General features: G+C 39.3%; 1 protein-coding gene across 7 annotated transcripts in view; it reads left to right on the top strand.

Moving 5' to 3' along the window:
- The window catches only part of LOC143275507 (uncharacterized), a 20,664-nt gene extending 178 nt beyond the window's left edge, over positions 1-20,486 (top strand). For 2 of the 7 annotated variants that reach the window (XM_076579684.1, XM_076579692.1), the window contains exons 2-13: positions 1,536-1,695; positions 3,382-3,721; positions 4,688-4,806; positions 5,792-5,906; positions 6,499-6,836; positions 8,171-8,498; positions 10,787-10,882; positions 12,572-12,794; positions 14,516-14,680; positions 15,149-15,294; positions 16,254-16,398; positions 18,178-20,485. In XM_076579684.1, coding sequence (XP_076435799.1) covers positions 1,545-1,695; positions 3,382-3,721; positions 4,688-4,806; positions 5,792-5,906; positions 6,499-6,836; positions 8,171-8,498; positions 10,787-10,882; positions 12,572-12,794; positions 14,516-14,680; positions 15,149-15,294; positions 16,254-16,398; positions 18,178-18,291 — 2,280 coding nt within the window. In that variant the 5' untranslated portion in view covers positions 1,536-1,544 and the 3' untranslated portion in view covers positions 18,292-20,485. Of the gene's footprint in view, positions 1-1,531; positions 1,696-3,381; positions 3,722-4,687; positions 4,807-5,791; positions 5,907-6,498; positions 6,837-8,170; positions 8,499-10,786; positions 10,883-12,571; positions 12,795-14,515; positions 14,681-15,148; positions 15,295-16,253; positions 16,399-18,177 lie in introns of all 7 variants that reach the window. The other 5 variants (XM_076579664.1, XM_076579675.1, XM_076579717.1 and 2 more) reach the window with 3 other exon arrangements.
- The last annotated feature ends 698 nt before the right edge of the window (positions 20,487-21,184 follow it).

Raw genomic sequence — 21,184 nt, 5'->3', positions numbered from 1 at the left:
AATTGTAACTGATATCTTTTCAGCGCACGAAATTGGTACTGCACTGATTCAATCGTAACACTGCATGGTTCTAAGTGAATCGATCTTTAATCTGAAGGAATCGATGCTGCCGAAAAAGAAAATTTTATTAATGAACATGAAGATTTTCTGTTGATGATAGAATACAGTCGCGTATTTTACCTGAAACTGCATAGCTCGTACCCAACAAGGATATTGCTGAGTACATCACACATGTTAAAGAAGAAAGTACACGATAATAAACCAGTACATTCTTCACTTTCGACTAACACGAACAGTGCATTGCCAATATGTATATCTTTTGCACGTGTTCATGTCATGCATTTTTGTGTTGGGTCATTCATTGCCAAAGATACAGGACAGAGTAGACATATTTATATTTTAAACCTTTCCAGCCTTTTCCAGTGAAGAGAATTATGTGACTTGATGAGGGTGCATAATAATAATTAAGATACTTCAAGTGTGCACACATTCTTCTTCTTCATTGTTGAGGGCCCGCAATCAAACTTGATTATTCTGGCACCTATTTAGAGGGAGAAAGAGGAAGACACTCAACAAAAATAAACCATGAAGTCAATGTTATTTCAGCGAGAATGTTTTGATTAAAGATTTAAACCATAATTTTTCACCATTAGCAGAACTTTTCACTGAAGCAAAGCAGTAAACTAAATATTGTTATCCTAACATTTCATGAAGTTTCAAAGAAGTCTGCATAGCATGCGATGCATGATGCAAAACCCAATCAATGCACTGAATTATATCAATATGTACTGGAAGCATTCAAACAATAATCATCACAATTACATTTCATATGACACAAAACTTACAAGTAATATCAGTTTGAGAAAAGGGAAAGGTAATATAATTTAAGTATGTTTTGAAAGATTTTTTGTAAAAGCCAAGTATCATGGACATATTTCTCCTAATCAAACAGGGAAAGGTTCTTTTTGCATACTATGTGTTAATTAATTGATAGAAGAATCCTACATCAGAAGCAAGTTTTAAGAGTTATACTACCAGAATGTGGTCTATTTAACTGTGGAACAAACGGATAAAAGCCCTTTCACCAATCAGCCTGCAAATGCAACCAGAATAAGAACTGATTTAGATATGTATGAGGTGAATGATAAATTGCATTATTGATTGTTGATAGATTTTATGGTTAAATCAGCATATGTTGACAAATATGTATTTTAAACAATTTCTTTAAGGAGATGGGTTTGATTTTCATTAAGTTTATATTAGAAATAGGCTAATTTTGAATAGAAGCATTAGTTAGAATGTATACAGGATTGGAATTATTTATTTCTGTTTATGTATTGTCTTGCCAGAATTAACAATTAATTTCAGTAAACATTTTACAGTCTGTAACAGTGAAAAAACCCATTTGCAGGAAATGGGAAATAAAAATTTTAGACAAAAATTCCAGGCATGACTTGTCAAAAATATTGTTAATTTTTTTTTCAAAGTGAAAATAAAAAACCAACAGAGCTTATAAATTTTGTTTTGACAGGTAGTTTGTAGATATGGATGAGGTGGACACTCCTTCACGTCATCGACGGCCAAAGGCAAAAACCTCTTTCCAGATGGAGATTGAATCCAAACTGAGAGAGAGACGGGCTAAAGGGCTTACCGCCGATCTTACTAGTGAAGAAAGTGCTGATGATGCTGCAGATGGTAATTTGACTTTAGGTTCTTTCAAATGTTTGTTTCTTCTGTTCCTTGTGGCTGCATAAATTTAAAAATGTCAAAGTAATTGTAAAATGATAGACTTGCAGTTACACAAACACACAAAGCACACTAGGCAGAATTTTGCCTTCATTTTCTGTCATAGTTTACAATCCCAGCATTTGGTTGTTGTCGCTATATGTCAGAACCTTTTTTTTTTATTATATAAGTTAAAGAAATGGTACAATGTAATCCATAAGTAAAACTTTCATTTTTGAATTCAGTTTCTACTTTCTTTTTTCAGCTTGAAGCTATTTCATATGCTTTCTCTTCATAGATGTGCAGGTTATACAGTGATGACAAGCAGATTGATTCAGATATATATATATATATATTACTAATATAGGTAAACAAATCAACAGGTACACAGACCAACAACTGTTGAGAAACATTCTGAGAAAATCATTTTTTTAAATGCTTTCAGACTGAAACAAAAAAGAATCTTTCTCAGCATTTTCATAAGATATATGATATGTGTGTGTGTGTGTGTGTGTGTGTGTGTGTGTGTGTGTGTGTGTGTGTGTGAAAGACAGAGAGAGAGGGAGAGAGAAAGAGAGTGCAAACATGTGATGAAGCAGGAGTATTCTTACAGTGCTTGTATGTTAGATCTGATTTTACAGTTTATATTGTCATACTTAGTTTTGTTTCAGTGTGATATTTCTTGGTAGTTCCACTTTAAGAGGGAATTCCAAATACCACCTTGAAATCACTTGTGAAATAAGTTTGATTTAAGCTTTTTGTGGAAAATGCTGTCTGAGCTTTGGTGCTATTGCCGTGTTTACTGCACACCTGTGTGCTACTTATAAATGGATTTCATATAATATTTGAGCACTTACGCTGTTTTGCCTTGATCAGGATGATGTGCTGCATAATGGTTTGAATTAACATTAGAGAGGAAATAAAAATAACATTAGTTTGATAAAACAGTGTTATGGTTACACAGAGGCATCCATTCTGAAACTGATTTAGCAGAACCGACCCTTATTATGTAGAGTTACAGTACTTAATGTTTATACAGACAGAGATTTCCTGTGCATTTTCAGACCAGTCCATTGACAGATACATGGTTTAAAATCTATTTTAAAGACTCAGTTTGACTTTGTACTGATGTGTTGATATAGTAGGTAAAAAAGTAAAAACTGACAAAAAACAAAACAAAAACAAAAACAAAAAAAACAAAAAAAAACAACAACAAAAAACCCCCCGATTTTTATTTAAAATTTTTTTTTAAAATACAAAAGTGATTATTTCTTCAGATCCCATGATCGGTTTTGAATGATATGAAATTGGATTTAACTTTACTGGTTTACACACAGATGCAGTATGACAAATGATGCATTATTTAAAAAAAAAATTGAGACTGTCAACATAATAGTAAACATAATCATTGATGCTGACATAAAAATAATAATTGATTTGATTATACACACACACACACACACACCCCCCCCTGAACAATCAACAGTTCATAGCATATCAGTAATGTCTTTTCAACATAACCTTTTCAGTATCAGGAGCTTGTTAGTGGAGGCTAAGATCCTTGGGAATGGACTCTAGGCATACAGTGTTTGCTCATCCTGTAACCTGGAGACTAGAATCAATCCAGCTTGCCACCATTCTCTCATGTTGATCCAGACATGATGGAATTCGGCACACTCCGACGCCACGACCGACCCTCATCAGCCACACGCCGTGGTGACCATGCCTCCATGTTTCCGCCGGACTTGGGGGCCACGATGCGCACCCAGGACATCGATAGACACCTCAACCGGAGGACGCCCACCAACTTTGATGAGGAAGACGATGAAATTGCCAGCACACTGAAGAACAAGCCGTCGGGGGGGTTGGGCTTGTCCCAGAGAAAGACACCAACACCAAAGGAGGGTTTGTTCAGTCGGAAGACACCCACCAGCCCACAGACAGCTGAGCTTTCCAAGGAGGATATCATCTTTGGGAGAAAGACTCCAACACAGTCGTATGTGTTGTTTATTTGTTTTGTTCTCGAACATAGATTTAAATGAATAATGATTGCAGTAGTCTGAAGTTGCATGCACACTTACACACCCTCATATCCCCCACCCCCCTTCCCACCTCCACCCCTCTTTCTAAGCTGCCATCCTCTCTGCTGCCCTTACACTCAGTGATACAGTTACCTGAATGAAAAGCAGTCCAAATGTAACACAGAAAAATCTGTTTAAAAAAAAAAAAAAAAAAAAAAAAGAAGGAAAAAAAGTAATAAAATACAACTCCACTTAGAACTGATTGTCCTGTCAACTGATGTGCAGAGCCATCAACCATGTTTTTTCACATGCTAAAGCGTAATGAGTTGCCCATGAACACAGTGTCACTGAAGAAAAGGTGTCTGATTCTGCTCATGAAATCAAGAAGATGAAATGGGTTGGCATAGAATGAATTATGAGTGACCAGGACATTGTTCAAGTTATTCTCCAGAGCATGCAGAGCCCATTGTTCTTGTGATTGTCAAGATTAATTTTGCAACAACATTAGAACAAAAGAAAGGATTGAAAGGAAAGTTTGGTGAGAGGTAGTTGCTGCAGTTAAACCTTTCTTCTAAAGTGTGTGTGTGTGTGTGTGTGTGTGTGTGTGTGTGTGTGTGTGAATATTTTCATTTTTTTCCTCATTTCTCCCTGTACAGTGTGATGTCTTTTTGAAATTCTAAACATTGAAATTTTCATGCAAGCAATAGATATCCAGCTAACAAAAAAGCAGAAGAAAACAAACAAACAAAACTTCACAGTATATTTTGATACAGGGTTGGTTTGAATTTCACCTCATTTATTTAACAGTCTTACAGGGAAGACTGGTGCACTGCATGTCAAAAGAAAACAGCATGCTGCTGCTATAAAGTGGGAAGTGAAAAGCATTTTATGTTCTCATACTTTTTTTTTTTTTTTTTTTTTTTAAACCCCACCATGTGCAGCAGCAAAGGGAAGAGTGGACAGGGAGGATCTGATCTGCCCAACCTTGGAGGTCAACAGCCATGGCAGCCACCAAACTTCCGCAACATCTCTCCTTCTGCGGAACAGAGGCTGTCTCCAGGTATTGGAATATTTTGGACGACAGAATTTTCTGTGTTGATATTTAATCTTTATTGTTTATTAGTTTAGAACCTCCCCTCCCCCCCCCCGGCTCCGAAAAGAAAACCCACCTGCTTTTATAACTGTCAGTTAATTTTTGGTTAAGTAGGAACTTAGAACAAATTCTTTTTGGATTTAATATCTTAACTTTTTGATTTTATTGTTCTTTCAGGATACGTTCAGAATATGCTCTGCTGAAAAGCAAAGTTTTCTGCCAGTATATCTCCAGTGCATGTTATGATTGATATGGATTGTGGATTGTCATTAAAATGTCTAGCTATAGATCTTAGATATTTTGTATGTGTGAACATGCACACACACACACTCACACAACACACACACACACAGAGATCCAGACACTTGGATGTTCATGTGTGTGTGTGTGTGTGTGTGTGTATCCTGTATGCATACTGTGCTCCTCAGCTCCTTTTGGAAGTTATTGTCAACATGTATCTTTCATAATGTGGTGTGCTGTTGTCTCAGGTTGATGTCCATGTGAATGTGTGTGATGGTAGTGTGCATCAAATGGATGAAAGATTGCCTTGTTTTAGCCCATTTACCTATTGTATCCAATAGTATTATCTACTCATTTTAGAAATCCCTTTTATGTAAGTCATAAAGGTGCTTCTTTTGTTTACAAACTATAACTGTGATTGCTCTCATCTTACTTGTTCACTAATGTTTTTGTGTATGTGTGCTGGAGTTAGAGTTGTTGCATCTAGAGTGAAAAAACACCAACAAGACACATTGTGAATTTTTTCAGTTGTATATTTCTGTTATTGATTATAAGATTGATTATGATTCCTTTAAATTATTCTATTTCATCTAACATGTTAATTAGGTTCGTGTTTGATATTGGATTTGTAAAGAGCCTAGAGCTTGCTTCAGCTTGAATTATTGCGCTATAAAAAATTATGATCATAATCATTATTGTTATTATTGACCAGCTGGATCCCAGGGGCGACGCACCCCAGGCCTGGACTCGAGCCTGGATCCCATCTCTGAGTCGCGTGAGACACAGAGAACTCCGCGCCTTGCTAGAGACAGGCAAGGATCTCCAGGGTGAGTGTGATTGCCCCTTTTTGTTTTGGTATTCTCCCGTTTTCAGAAAGAAAACATGACAACAACAACAACAGCAAAATCCAAACAGTATGCAGGCAATGGAAACTGCCTTTTGATATGCTGTAGGAATAACCATCCCATCTAAAAAATCACAACTGACATAGCACTGCTAACATAGAAAAGAGATGTGGTTCATGGTTTCATTAAACAGGATTTCACACCCACACATCTATTTTTAAATCAAATTGTATTTCATCCATACATTGGTGCATTGGATTGTTGTGCACGCTTCATTCACTATGAAATTATACTCCAGCATTTGTTCCGATTCGAAAGCAGGCCATATGGAATAGAAAACAAGTGCAAGAGTTTGAACATTGTGAAAAGCATTTGTATTCTCCAGTTCGTAATTATACTCTATTCTCCGTCTCTTTGGGGGTGAAAGACTGTTTGCTTCAGTGTATGACCTGGCAGCTGACAAAAAGAAGAAACACTTTTGCGTTTTCATGGACAACATTTTATTTTTTGGTAATACTGTGTGAACAGTCAAAATAGTGTTCCACTCTCAGAACATCTGTGAAATTTGTTGCAGCCAAATGGAGGAGTCTCCACGCTCAGACAGACCCATTCCACGAGCTCGTGGTCGATCAGGAGAAAAGGAACCTGAACGCCCCACACGCACCACCCCTACCCTGGACTTGTTTGGCAAATCACGCAGGGACTCTAGCTTTGAAGTGGAGAAGGAGCTGAAGGAGATAGAGGAAAAGCAGAACGTTGAGGAGCGCCTACAGAGGAGGGCTGCGGAGAGAAAAGCGGCAGCAGAGGACAGGAAGACCCCGACCAGAGGCAGAAAGTCCCCAGGACCTGGGAGTCGCTTTTCTCCCTCACCAGAGCGAAAGACATTGGAGGATACCCGAGACAGGGGCTTCGGTAAGATTGGGTTAACTACAGCTACTACAGTGTCTAGTGTTTAGCGTCAAAGACTGATGACTGGGAGGATCCGGGTTTGATCTCCATTATGATAGGTGGGTTTGTTTTGGCCTGTGGCATGCTCTTACCCAGAGCTGAGTGTGCAGCGGGCTCAAATGGGAAGACTGAAATTGGACCACTCAGTCAAGGGTCATCCACTTCATGGATGTGTCTTTGGGCATGTTGCTCAAATTTCCTGACCGATACTGCTGGTGCCTGTATCTCTCAGCTTAATTGATACCAGGATATGTTATGAGAATACAGCCATGTCAGGTCATCCCAAACCTAAATTGATCTCCATAGAAGCACCTTCACCACCCCCATCATTATTCATCCACATTGAAATATAGAAAACAAAGTGTCCAGAATTGTGGGTCACCAAACAAAAACAACAACAACAACAACAAAAAAGCAAACACAAATAAAAGTCTTGGTTTAGTCTGTTTGCTTGGTGCTGGGCATATTTCCAGCCACTTTGCTTAAGTAACTTTGAGGTTGTTTGTGTAAGGTTGTTTATGACATGTTTAATTGTTTCAGCATGTGCCCGTCAACTGGATGGAAGAACAAATAAAAACTACTCAAACTACTCATGCTGTATCTTGCTTTGCAGATGACCCCAGTCATCTCAGGACTATGACTTGACCATGCAGAAATGAAAATTTGATTGCAGTAAAGCTACAAAGAAAGTGTTTTGAATTATTAAAAAAAAAAAAAAAAAAAATCTCAAACAGAGAATCAGATCAGATGGAAATACTGATCCATCTGAAATAAATATTGATCTCTCTTCAGAGTTAATTGTGATAGTGTTTGTGGACCAACTGTTTGTTTTACATTTCTGTGTGTGTAAATGTATGCGCTTATTAAGCTGTGCTTTATTTGCAAAAACAAACAATCAAAAACCAAATGTCTGTCTGTCTTATCTATCTGTCTATCTATCTGTCTATCTATCTATCTATCTATCTATCTATCTGTCTATCTATCTGTCTATCTGTGTGTTTGTTTGTGTGTGTGTGTGTGTGTGTGTGTGTGTGTACTGTGCCCATATGTTGGCAGATGTTGTTATCTTTGTGTTTTCACCAACGCATCAGAGTCTGAATGTGGAGAGCATGTAGAATCATCTTGATGCTTTTATGTACTGAAATAAAGCGATCAATAAGTTCCTTGGTTTTTCTTGCAAAGCTTAGTTTCCTCTTGTACTGGAACAATTACAATGATGGAAAAAAAACATGAAAGACGCCCCCCCCCCCACCTCCCCCCAAAAAACAACAACAAAAGCTGTCATGGTGTGACGACAGGTCGAAAGTCCCCTGCAGAAGACAGAGCAAAGCAGCAGCAGCAGAAAAAAGAGAAGGAATCCTCCTCCCTGCTGGACTTCCTGACTGGGGACCTGGAGGACAAACCCAGAGCCAAGGACCGGCCTGCCCGACGCAGCAAGATCCCCAAAGACGAACACAAAGACATCTACGACATCGGGGAGGTGCCCATGTCCACACAGCAGGCAGTAGCACCGGTGCCCAGAGGGAGGCACTTCAAGGATGACAGTTCCCTCTGTGAAGAGGTGAAGGAGGACCCCAACGCATCCACCTGGAGACAGATGGACGACAGCGGCGATGCCAGGAAAGCGTAAGTCTGAAGACAGTGACATTCTGCATGCATCATTCACTGGACTTGATAGCAGGGACGCAGGTAACGGTGAAGTTTGTAACTGGTGACATTCTGCCTTCTATACTGCACTGGACAGCGGCGATGCCAGGAAAGCGTAAGTCTGAAGACAGTGACATTCTGCATGCATCATTCACTGGACTTGATAGCAGGGACGCAGGTGACGGTGAAGTTTGTAACTGGTGACATTCTGCCTTCTATACTGCACTGGACAGCGACGATGCCAGGAAAGTGGAAGTCTGAAGACATTGACATTCTGCAGCAATCATTCACTGGACTTGATAGCGGGGATGCAAGTACAGCAAAAGTCTGAAACTAGTGACATACTGCAGTCTACACTACTCTGAGCAGGGGATGAGGGAGTGGATGGGGGGATCCAAGAACAGCATAAGGCTGAAACAGTGGCATTCAGCATAATATAGGGCCACCGACCTCTTTCTTTCTTTTCTTTCTTTGGCGTTTGACAGCTACGCAGTCAGGGTCGAAGTCCGAAGGATGCCACAGACTTGGACGTCCGGTGGAGATCGGCTACCGTCCAGAGCTTGATGTTGAGGTCTGCACCCCCAGGCCAGGACTCTTGCTGTGTCTTCTCATACAGGGGCAGTCTTGGAGAATATGGGATGGGGTCTGGTCAGCCTGGCCACGTTCACATAGGGATGTGGCTGCCACTCCAGTCCTCTTCAGGTGTGCTTGGAGGCAGCAGTATCTTGTGCAAAGGCGGTAGATGGTAGTCTGGTGTCTCCTCTCCAATGTCCTGATGGGATCCTGGTGTGCCTGGTAGCCTCCATTCAGGGTGACCCAGCCTCTTCGGAATCTGCTGCGGTGGAAAGTTTTAGCTTCCTCATACATGGCAGGAACGGTCAGCTGTGTGAGCTGGCTTCCTTCCATAGCAAGGTGGTCTGCACGCTCATTGCCTGGGAGGCCTACATGGGCAGGCACCCACTGGAGGGTTGTTGGGGCTGTTTGGGTAAGGGTTGTGAGGGAGGCCTTTAGGGACTGTTTTAGTGGACCAGGATCAGGGGAGTCAAGGGCCTGGAGTGTGGACATGGAGTCAGTGAAGATGGAGATGCTGCCAAGGGGCTTTCCACAGGAGGAGAGGAATTCTGCTGCTGTTTTAATGGCCAGGACTTCAGCTCTGAAATTGGAACAGAGCTTTCCTCCAGGGAGTGCGATGCTGCTGCGCTCTCCATTGGCAAATCTGATGTAGACACCACTGCCTCCGTTGTGTGTGGTTTTCTCAGCTGATCCGTCTGTGTATACATGTGGCGCCACGCACCATGTTTATTTCTTTTTTTCTACCTTCAGGTTTATTTATTTTACTATCAAAGTGGATGTTTCTACAGAATTTTACCAAGGACAGCCTTATTCTTGCCTTGGGTTCTTTTATGTGCTTTTTAAGTGCATGCTGTGCACAAGACCTCTGTTTATGATCTCATCTGAAGGACTAGGACCCAGTCCATCTCATTAGGTCTAGTTGAGTTGAGGGGTTAGTAAAGATCCTGGTCCATTGTGTATGGGACTCAAATCTGTGTACACTCACTTTCTAGTTGAGTGCGTTACCACTCGGCTACTGCTATGTCAAGGGATACATTCTTGAAATATGTATGGTGTGGATCAGTGGAAAATTTCTTGGAAGATGTATAGTGTGAATGAACAGAGATGGTGTATCATGTGGATCAAGGGAGAATATTCTTTGACTATGTTTTGTGTGAATCATGGGAAATTATATTATTAGCTAGCAATATTGTATAATGTGAATCAAGGGAGGTGTTCTTGGACTATTGTATATTGTGAATTATGGGAGATATTCTTGGACTATTGAATAATGTGAATTAAGAAAGATATTTTTGGACTGTTGTGCAGTGTGAATCAAGGAAGATATTCTTGCTTTAATGTATAATGTGAATCAGTGGAAGTATTCTTTGACTATTGTATAATGTGAATTGAGGGAGATATTCGTAGACTGTTGAATAATGTGAATCAAGGAAGGTATTCATGGACTGTTGAATAATGTGAATCTGTGGAAATACTCTAGAACAATGGAATGATGTTGAATCAAGGGAGATATTCTCAAACAATTGAATAGTGCTCTAGAACAATGGAATGATGTTGAATCAAGGGAGATATTCTCAAACAATTGAATAGTGCTCTAGAACAATGGAATGATGTTGAATCAAGGGAGATATTCTCAAACAATGGAATAGTGTGATTCAAGGGACATACTCATTCAAGTGTTTTGCTGTCAACAGGACGCAGCGATCAGATCGACAGAAGGCAGATTATGCTATTGATAAGATTGCTCAAGAACAGCAACGTATTGATTTCAAGCCATTGAAAAAAGTGCGGTAAGTCAATATGTGTGCATGTGTGTGTGTGTGTGTGCATTTTTGTCTGTCTGTGACTATGTGCATGTGCGTGTTCGTGTGTGTGTGTGTGTGTGTGTGTGTGTGTGTGTGCTAATACAAATGAGTGTGCACTCATGTATGAAGGTGTCCTCAAGCTCTAAATAAAGAGATGTGAAGCTTGAATTCCATATACATGGCACAGCCATGGCGCTAAAACTTCACCAACATGGTATAGGCTGTATTGTTCACGAAACCCAGATTCATGAGTCCGTGTAAATGAAATGGCATGGCAGTATTCCACCTTTTTATGCTATTTTGAAATCTAGTACCTAACCACTCAAAATGTTTTGCTACTCCACAGCAGCCATTGTTGATGATTGTTCGAAAAAAAAGATATCAGTTTGAGGTACATCTGATGTTAAAGAGCACCAGATATATGGTATTTATCTTCACCTGGTCAACGAGCTTATGCTTGATCAGGTAAAGTCCCAACAGTGATTTGACCACATGTCTCGAGCAATGGAATCTTGTCAGAATCTTGCAGAAAATGATCGCGCACATGCATGACGTTATGTCAAGGCTTGTTCGTACTGTGGTAAGCACTACTGAGACAAAACAGAACCTTGTTTCATGCGGGTGCTGATGGTTGCACAAGTGGATTCAGCAATTCAAATTTTTCATGTGTGGTTTATTTCATGGCAGCGGTGCTACAATGATGTTTCAGTGCTGTGTGTACAGAATTCCAGTTGAAGGATGAAAGTTGCCCAGCAAAAAAAAAAAAAAAAAAAAAAAATCATTGGACAGTGCTTCTCAGTTCTTGATCTTGAAAAAATTGTGCCCACACATTTCTGAAAATTAACATGTCATAAGATTGGGAAGCAAAGGAGTGTTTGTCCTGACAGTTGTTGGTAGAGGGATATTGTTTGCAAGTTTTTTTTTGTTTTTTTAAAATTGTTTTTGCTTTTTTTTAATTCTGGAGTGCTTATTTAACATATTTTCATGTAAAGATTATTAGTAAATGTTCACATAAAAGAATGCAGACAAAATTGAGGCAGCCAGTTTAGATTTGGTTATTAAGAAAAAGGCCAAATCAAAATAGCATTGCACCTTTTAAACATCCTTATCACTGTCCTCTAAAGGACATTCTCTCAAAACTGATTTTTGTTTCTGAGCTGAGTTATACAAATATGATATGGATCTGTCAATGTATGCTCTACGTGATGCAACAAACATTAATTATTGTAAGATCATGGTCCAGTAGCTGATATTGTCAGTGTCCGGATCATTGAAAATGTTCTTCCTTTCTGTGATCCAAACATAATAAGGATCTGTATAAAATCTCAAGGAAACAGTCTGTTGCTGTTTTCCTGTTTTTCAGACACTTTCAGAATGGAAAAGTAGTCAGTGTCCCAAGTTTTGTGACAAGACAGGCACATAAATCATTCACACTCACACACACACGTGCGCACGCAGACACATACAAGGGAGATATTCATGGTCTATTCTATTGCGTGAATCAAAGGGAATGTGTGTGTGTGTGTGTGTGTGTGTGTGTGTGTGTGTTTCAGATATAATTTCTTGTGTATTGCTAGTAAGGGTTGGTTTTCATGTTATGCCTTTTTGACTTGACAACAGCATTTTAACATTTCTGCCAGCCTGGCTCAAAAAATGATTTTGCATGCTGCACAGGCCAGTGTCAGCCCAGGCCAAAGTGCAGCATCGCCCCAAGCCTCGCTACGGGACCCTGCCGGGACAGACCAGCAAGGAAGCCAGCATGCCAGAATACCACAGCACCTTGGACATCCGGGACGCCGTGTATGAGGAGTGGTACCGCAGCCACATCAAGGCCGCCAAGGTGGACAAGAAGGAGAAGCAGAAGAAGGAGGAGGAAGAAGCCCAGAAAAAGAAACAGGTTTTCACGTTTGACATTTTTGACATTGTTGTTTTATTGTCCGGCCAACTTGCACAGGGCCATAATCATCAGGACTGCCTGGTTGAATTGAAAATTTGATCACGTTAAACGTTGTTTACAACGAGCCTGTGATTGCTCAAGTTAATTTAAAATTCCATGTGGATTAATAAAGTTGTAAAGTGTTTTTGATTTGATTGATTTGATTTGTAAAACTCTGTCACATCTGAAAGATAAAAGAACAAAACATGCTAAACAACACAGTTCATGTCATATGATCTTTATCTGAAGTTCCAAGGCAAAATCATACTAGGATATGCTGAGGACATCAGCTTTCCACTTGATTTAACATCCTCAGATTTAGAAAAAAAAGAAAAGAAAAAAAATTGTAAAAAAGGATAAAATAAAACCTTCAAAGCTACACACAAGCATACAGAAGAAAGTTGTAGACAAATAACATTTGTATTTGTATTTCTATTTTTTATCACAACAGATTTCTCTGCGTGAAATTTGGGCTGCTTTCCCCAGGGAGAGCGCGTCGTTACACTACAGCGCCACCCTTTTTTTTTTTGTATTTTTTGCCTGCATGCAGTTTTATTTGATTTTCCTGTCGAAGTGGATTTTTCTACAGAATTTTGCCAGGAACAACCCTTTTGTTGCCGTGGGTTCTTTTACATGCGCTAAGTGCATGCTGCACACGGGACCTCATTTAATCGTCTCATCTGAATGACTGTGCAGAATTGCAGACTGGACAGCCAGAGCCCATCCCAATGTTTACAAATATCATTACCTAAGTTCCAGAGTAAAACTTTGCCAAAAACTGTTCCATTTTTGGAGGAAAGCTGGAAAGGAGAGAACTTGGTTTTAGTGACTAGTGGCTTTGGACTGACTACTGGGTGGATGGAGTTTGAGCCCCTATCAGAGGCAGCATTTTTCATCCTGTGGTCGGCTTGTACTCAGAGTTTAATGTGCCAAGGACTCTGAATGGAAAGACTGGCACCACACAGTCCAGAGTGATCCACTTCACAAATGAGTCTTCAGGAGTGTTGCTCAAATTTCCAGACCAACACTGCAAGAGTCTGTATCTCCCAGTCCTGGCTGATGCCAGTATATGGTGTAAAAGCAAGCACAGCGTGCAACTTTGCTGTGTAGTTTCAAGCCTAAACTGACCTCCATAGGAACATTGTCGTCACCCTCACCATCTTTCATCATCAAATGTAGGAGAAAATATGTGTACCTTTCCATGCATTGTTGTCACTGTTGAATTTCTCTACATCCCTGGATGTTATGAGTTTTTGACAAGGACTTTAGGGTGGGTAGATTCATGGCAGGACTGTCATTGGAAGGAGATAGTGATGGTCTCCACTCCAGGAGAGGGGGAGGATACTGCCTCAGTTTGATTCCTTGATTGATCTTAGGTCAGTGATATGCAAAACACTTTGGTAGCAAATATTTTGCTTTGATTTTGGAAGCAAAAAAAAAAAAAAAAAAGATGGAATACAGGATAGAGTAGCTGGGAAGATATTTGATATTTGCACATGATCTTGAGATTTTTCTCATCATCTATGAAACAATACACCTTGAAAAGTCACAGTTTTGTTCTTATGTCATAGATTTTATGTCATGTATGAAGCTTTTACTTATGCTAATCATAATTTTATCCACCTGGTTACAATGATGTGTATCTGTTTTCACTAGCCTGTATTTTTTTTCCAAATCATCAGGAGGAAGAAGAGAAGAAAACGGAAGCCATGCTGGCTTACAAGTCCTGGGTGGAGAAGAAGAAAGAGATGACAGCCAAAGAAAGGGTCAAGAAGAAGGAAGAAGAGGAGAAGAAGAAAGAGAAGGAGCAGCAGGAAAGAGAGGACAAACGTGTAGAAGCAGAAGTGGTGAGAGTCGTGCTGGAGTTATGTGGCAGGAATGAATATATAGGATGTGTGAAGACAGTCTTATTCTGTACACACACACACACAGAGAGAGAGAGAGAGAGAGAGAGAGAGAAGGAAATGATCATATACAAAGTGTACATTGAGATAGGGGGAAGGGACAATACATGTTAACATATGGAAGGTAAGCACAAAAGTGTAGCTAGGGGGATGGGCTGGGGGGAGGGGTCAGGTATCACTACTGAATATTCATTCAAAAAGTAAATTAGCAAAAAATGTGAAGATAGTTATAAAAAAATCAATTCGAAAAATAGAAATTTGCATGAGAATTTTACAAGTTTCCCTCCACAAGAACATGTCATACACATATTGTTGGATTTTTTAAATTTTTTTATTTTTATTTTTTTTAACCTTTTCTCAGATTGTTGAGGTGACTTTTTGTAGCTGATATTCTGAAGATGTTTGTTTCAGACATTCAAGTCATGGAAGGAAAAGAAAGACGAGTACCTCAAAGGGAAAGCGAAGGAGCAGAAGATGTCAGAAAGAGAGAAGAAAGAGAAGGAGGCTGAAGCCAAGGCCGAAAAGGAGAAAGACAGGCAGACTGCCTTCCATGGATGGTGAGTGGTAGTGAACAGACACGCTTTTATCTGAAAGACACTGTTGAAGGGGCAATTTTCTGAGCTTCGGATTAGCTGCCATTGCATCTTGTCTCGTACACACACAGAGATACACTGTGCACATGCACCAGTTTGTAGTCTCATAGAAGCCCTCTTCCCACACACATACATACCCCAGGTTCCATCCACTGTCTGCATACACACACGAATATATTCACATACGCTCATATTTACATTCTCAAACTTTTTTCACAGTCACACACCTGACAAGGCTTACGCCATCTAAAAAGACAAGTGTGTGTGAGAATGACAGGGAGGAACAATTACAGAGCAACAATTATTTCCATGTTTCCAGCTACAGCACACTGTTTCAGCATTTTGTGATGAGTTGTCAACAGGCAGAATTACCCGGCCTTTTGATCACTGTCGTTGACATCATAGCTCTGTCACCATGGTGACCAGGTGTGCTGTTCAAATTAGATTTCATGGCAACAGACAAAATTTGCTTGGGTAGGGTGTTCTGTTTTGCAAAATATGACTGAATCAGCACGAGTATGTGTGGTATTTTGCATTTTTATGATTTTAGATAATGTTTGACTTTGCATTTCACAGTGATTTTGCATGACCCTGCATAGTTTAAAAATGTGTAGGACCTTAGATTCAAGCTGTAAGAAGGGTACAGGTATAGTAGGTATTGATTAAGCTTTCTAGTAATGATCTGGGTGTTAGTGGGATGTGTGTGTTTGTGTGCGCATATGCTTGTGTGTGTGTGTTCCTGTGTGTTGTGTGTGTGTGTGTGTGTGTGTGTTTGCCTGTGTATATGTGTTTACATATGCATGTGTTTGTATGTGTGTGTGCGTTCCTGTGCATGTGCCTATATATCATTGATGATTGTGTGTGTGTGTGTGTGTGTGTGTGTGTGTGCATGTGTGTATGTGTGTCCACGTGTGCACACGCAGGAAGAGCAGGAAGGACGTGGAGCTGAAGAGGAAGGTGAAGGATGAGAAGAAGCAGAAGACGCAGGAGGAAACCAACATGCTGGCCACCCAGAGGAAGAAGGAGGAGGAGGCACAGCAACGCTACGAGGAGTGGCTCTACGACAAGGTGCGATTATCATAGTCATGACAGTGGTAATAATAATAGTGGTAATAATAATTGTAATAATTATGATATGAAAAGTCCACCCAGAGGAAGATAGAGTTCGAGGCCCAGCAACGCTATGTATAAGAGTGGCTCTACAACAAGGTGCGATAATCATAGTCATGATAGTGGTAATAATGACAGTCATAATAATGGTGATAATGATAATAATTAGAAGTCCACCCACAGGAAGATAGAGGTGGAGGCACAGCAACGCTATGTATAAGAGTGGCTGTACAACAAGCTGCGATAATCATAGTCATGATAGTGGTAATGATGATAGTCATAATAATGGTGATAATGATAATAATTAGAAGTCCACCCACAGGAAGATAGAGGTGGAGGCACAGAAGCGCATCGATGAGTGGCTCTACAAGGTCCGATAATCAAAGTCATAATAATGGCTATGATGGTATGAATATATATTTATGGCAGTCATGATAACGAAGAGTCCACCCACAGGAAGAACGTAGAAGGATCACCAGCGCAATGAGAAGTGGCCCTATAAGAAGGTGTGATAATCATTGTCCTCAAAGTCATAATGGTAAGGAATGGTTGTGGCAGTGGTGGCAGTGGTGGTGATAATGAAGAATTGTTGTACAAGGCATGATGATAATAGTGATGATGGTAACAATGAGGAATGGTTGTACAAGGTCGGATAGGTGATAATGATAGCAACAACAATAAATAATGATAATAATGATGAAGATAATGATAATAACAATAATAATGATGACAGTGATGATGATACTGCCCCAAGATGTAACTTGTTAGGATCTGTTTTATCCCCCCAAACTCGCAATTTCTCTGCAAGCAGCATCATGGCTTTGAACACAAGACAGTACAATATGATGGACACACTCTTTTAAACTGATCCTCGTCAATCAGTACTGGGATCAAAGAGTAATAATGATAAGCAGATATTTTATGTGGTGTTTGTTTGAAAGTTTCAGTTGTATGCTTGGTTTTCATGCATGTTGAGCATTGGGAAAGTTTTGTACCTCTTTTGCTTATTGCCAACTGATCAAAAATGCAAAATTCAACACTTGTACAAAATGCACATGGACTAGCACATACGCATATGCATATTTGCTCACACACACATACACACGTGCACACACACACACACATACACACACACACACACACACACACACACACACACACAGGCAGGCTGGTACACAGGCACACATGCAAACAGCATAAAACCCATGAAAATATATGAATTGAAAGTGACAGATATGACTGCAACAATGGTGACAGGGGAAAATGAAATAAAAGTCCCTTCCCTCTCTACCCTCCCTGTCCCATTTAATGTCTCATTTCTGACAGTGGTGGTTTATGTTGTTCTAAAGTGACTACAGTCAAACCATAACTACTGACATGTTTCAGTGTAAAGTCATACAGAATCTGAAAATAGAAAACAAAACAAAGCAAAAAAACAAACAAAAAACAAAAAAAGACAACAACAAAAACAAACAAACAAAAACCAACCAACCAAACAAACAAAACAAACATAAAAAACAACTCCACATGGAAAAGAAAATTGGGCACAAGTACAGTTACTGTCATGCATGTTAACTTGGAACTTATCTAGACATTTACCATTCCATCAATTTTTTTTTTTTCACGCATAGGGACTTTAATAAAGAAAACCTAACCAGAACACAAAGAACATAATAATATGTAATAAACGGAATTACATGATGAAACAAACGTGAAAAACATCTGCCCCTTTTCCAGGAGAAGCAAGATCACCGCAAAAAGATTGAGAGTCGACAAATCCAGATGTCTGGGGCGGTGGATTACCGTCCCCCCTGGAGCCCGGCTAACTGCACGGTTCCCTTTGGGCGCTGACCATAGTGAACTCTGCACAAAGACGTTCATTTTCTGTTTTTTTGCTCCTTGTTGCATCATTTTCACTCAACAGTGGAATGGATTTTCATGATGTTTGCACGACCGCCATCATCTAGAAACTGAAAGAGTGAACTTTGGGGAATGCTACAGAGAGTGCTGAATGAAACACAGTAGTTGCTGATTTAGAGAGTTCTGAACATTCATTCTTCTCACTCAGTACTTGTCTGAAGTTCCAGTACGCGACACCACAAAGCAGTGTTTGCTTAAGCTGCGCTGTTTGAATCTGAAATTCAGCTCTGTAACAGGAGCACATAGAATTGCTCTTCACTTTTGTTCTGTCAGAAAATAACCCTTGTATATGATCCTTTGTATTAAGGTTTTTTTTTGTTTTTTTTTTAATTTAAAAAAAAAGAAGAAAAGTTTTCTTTTTTGTTGAATTACCTGTTCACAGAGGAGAGAAAATAACCTTTCTGATGCTGCAGAAAAAGTCTCAATTCTGGTTTTAAAATGCAGTGATATTTATAATGATGGATAAATTCTGTATTCACCAACAGATTGCTATGCTTAATTTTTGTATTTCTTTTTAAAAATATATGATAATTTAAAAAAAAAAAGATACAGCAAATGTGATACCGTCAAGTACATGTAGTAAGAACCGTGAAGAGTTGATGCGAAAGGGTCGCTTTGGCCATGGGAGGTAACCATGTATATCGGGGGGGGGGGGGGGGGATTGTTGCAGTGGGTAGTATTTGCTTCCCTTGGATTGTTCCAGTGTGTCAGACGTTGGGGAGGTGGGGGGTGAGTTCAGATTTGTTACATATCCTTTTACAGCATGGATCTCAGTGAGTTTTGTGTATGTATTGCCAGTTCTGTGTGATTCTTGATGTTGTTCAATTGTGATTCTGGATATTAAAGGTTATATGTATTGAGTAGCAGAGTGCAAGGAACTCACTTCACACCCACACACCATCACCATATTATAAACTGTTTATTATTATATCAATTTAACATGGTGTATTGTTTATACACACACAAAGACACACACAGACACACACATACACAGACACACACACACACAGCATTTTCGTTATGTTTACCTTTCATACAAGTATCTGTTTAGGTTGGGAAGGCAGTGTATTTATTTGGTGATTTTTTGGGGGTGGTGATGGTAGTGGTGGTGCTTAGGATTCTGTTTTTGCTCATACATGTCTAACATTTATTTCAGTAGCTATTGAATTCTATTTTGTACTCATTCATTCCGTTGTCAGTAGAATCTGACTGGAGCTTGTGACTTACTGTAAAAATAATATAGAATAATTCTACTTTGTAAAGTAATGTCATTTTCATGGACAGCAGCATTCTGGGCATTGTGTGACAGTTGATACTTCGCAAGCAAGCAGTTAAAAAACAGCTTCTTGTAAACAAATATTCATATCAAAATTTCCAGACAGATAACTGCTTTGTGTTGTTTGTCCATTCTGGAATGTAGTGATGTTAATGTGGATAGGTGTTGTTGTATTTATTGTTTATTATTTCTTCTTTAAAAAAAAAAAAAAGTATTGTATATCACATGCTTGATATATCCGTCCAAATGGCTTAGGATGTTTTGTATCCATTTACACATTATGTAGCAAGTGCATATTTATTTGATTATATTGGTCTTTTTATTTCTTTTTTTTTTTAATATCAAAGCCAGTTTGTTTACTGTTCTGATAAGTTTTTTTTGTGGTAAAGGTGTGAAAATTTCAAAGTGATTATTGTAATTTTCGTGACAATAAACATGTTGCCTTTTATTCCAATGATATCTTTTCTGTGTGTATGCACACACACAACCACACACACACACACACACACAGACATGCACACACATGTGTGTGCTTGTGTGAGTATGTGTATGTGCGTGTATGTGGGTGTGAGTGAAATTGCACACACACACACACACACACGTGATAGATACAAGATGATATCTAAACTGAGTGGCATATCATGTAAAACGCTCACACACAGACACACACACACACACACACATGTATACATGTATAACATTCCTCCTATCTTTTCAAACCATGCACATGGGCACAAAGCAGTTGTGCTGAAATCGAGATTGACTTTTGTATTATTGTATGTAATAATGATTAGTAAACCACTCTAAAAAAGAAAAGAAAAAAAAGAGCTAATGGCTCTTCAGTCTGCTGAACTACTACTTTACAAGTGTCTGTGTCTGTGAGTGTGTCTGCGTTTGTGTGTGTGCATGCATAGACTCTTTAAGTGTGTGTACTATTAATTTTGTGTGTGCAAATATGCACATAATGTGTATGCATATACTTGTGTGCCTTTGTGCACATGTATTCATACAGGTGCTTATGCATAGAAAAATTAATGTGTGCTCACAAGCAAGCATTAGGTGCATTGTACATACATGTGTATGCAGAAGTGCGTATGTTAGTGTTTATGCTTATGCGCATGTGCATATGTGAACATGTTCATGTAACAAATACATACATTTTAGTGTTTGTACATGTCTCCTTGCTTGCTTGAAACAATGCCCACCTCCCTGTCGCTCTCGACACGCAAAAAAGTCTGTCAGAGAACAGATATTATTCTGAAGCCTGCACAGAAGAAACAAACACATCATAACTAACATAAATCACCAGAGAGTTTTAATGAACTTTGGCCATGGACCACAATTCAAAACCAGGGGACTGGGGGTGGGCATGGGAAGGGGTATTATAACACTTGAATAGATGACACAATATCATAATATTCATGGACTTGATATTAATTCTACTTAATTAGGTCTGAGTATATGATTTCCTCTTTTGATCGCATGGAAAATAAATTTTGATACATGGAAATTTCTCTGCTTGTTGTTTGATCGGAGAAGTGAACTAAG

This window comes from Babylonia areolata, chromosome 2 (assembly GCF_041734735.1).
Source record: "Babylonia areolata isolate BAREFJ2019XMU chromosome 2, ASM4173473v1, whole genome shotgun sequence".
NCBI lineage: Eukaryota > Metazoa > Mollusca > Gastropoda > Neogastropoda > Buccinidae > Babylonia > Babylonia areolata.
This window is presented reverse-complemented; position numbering and strand designations above follow the sequence as displayed.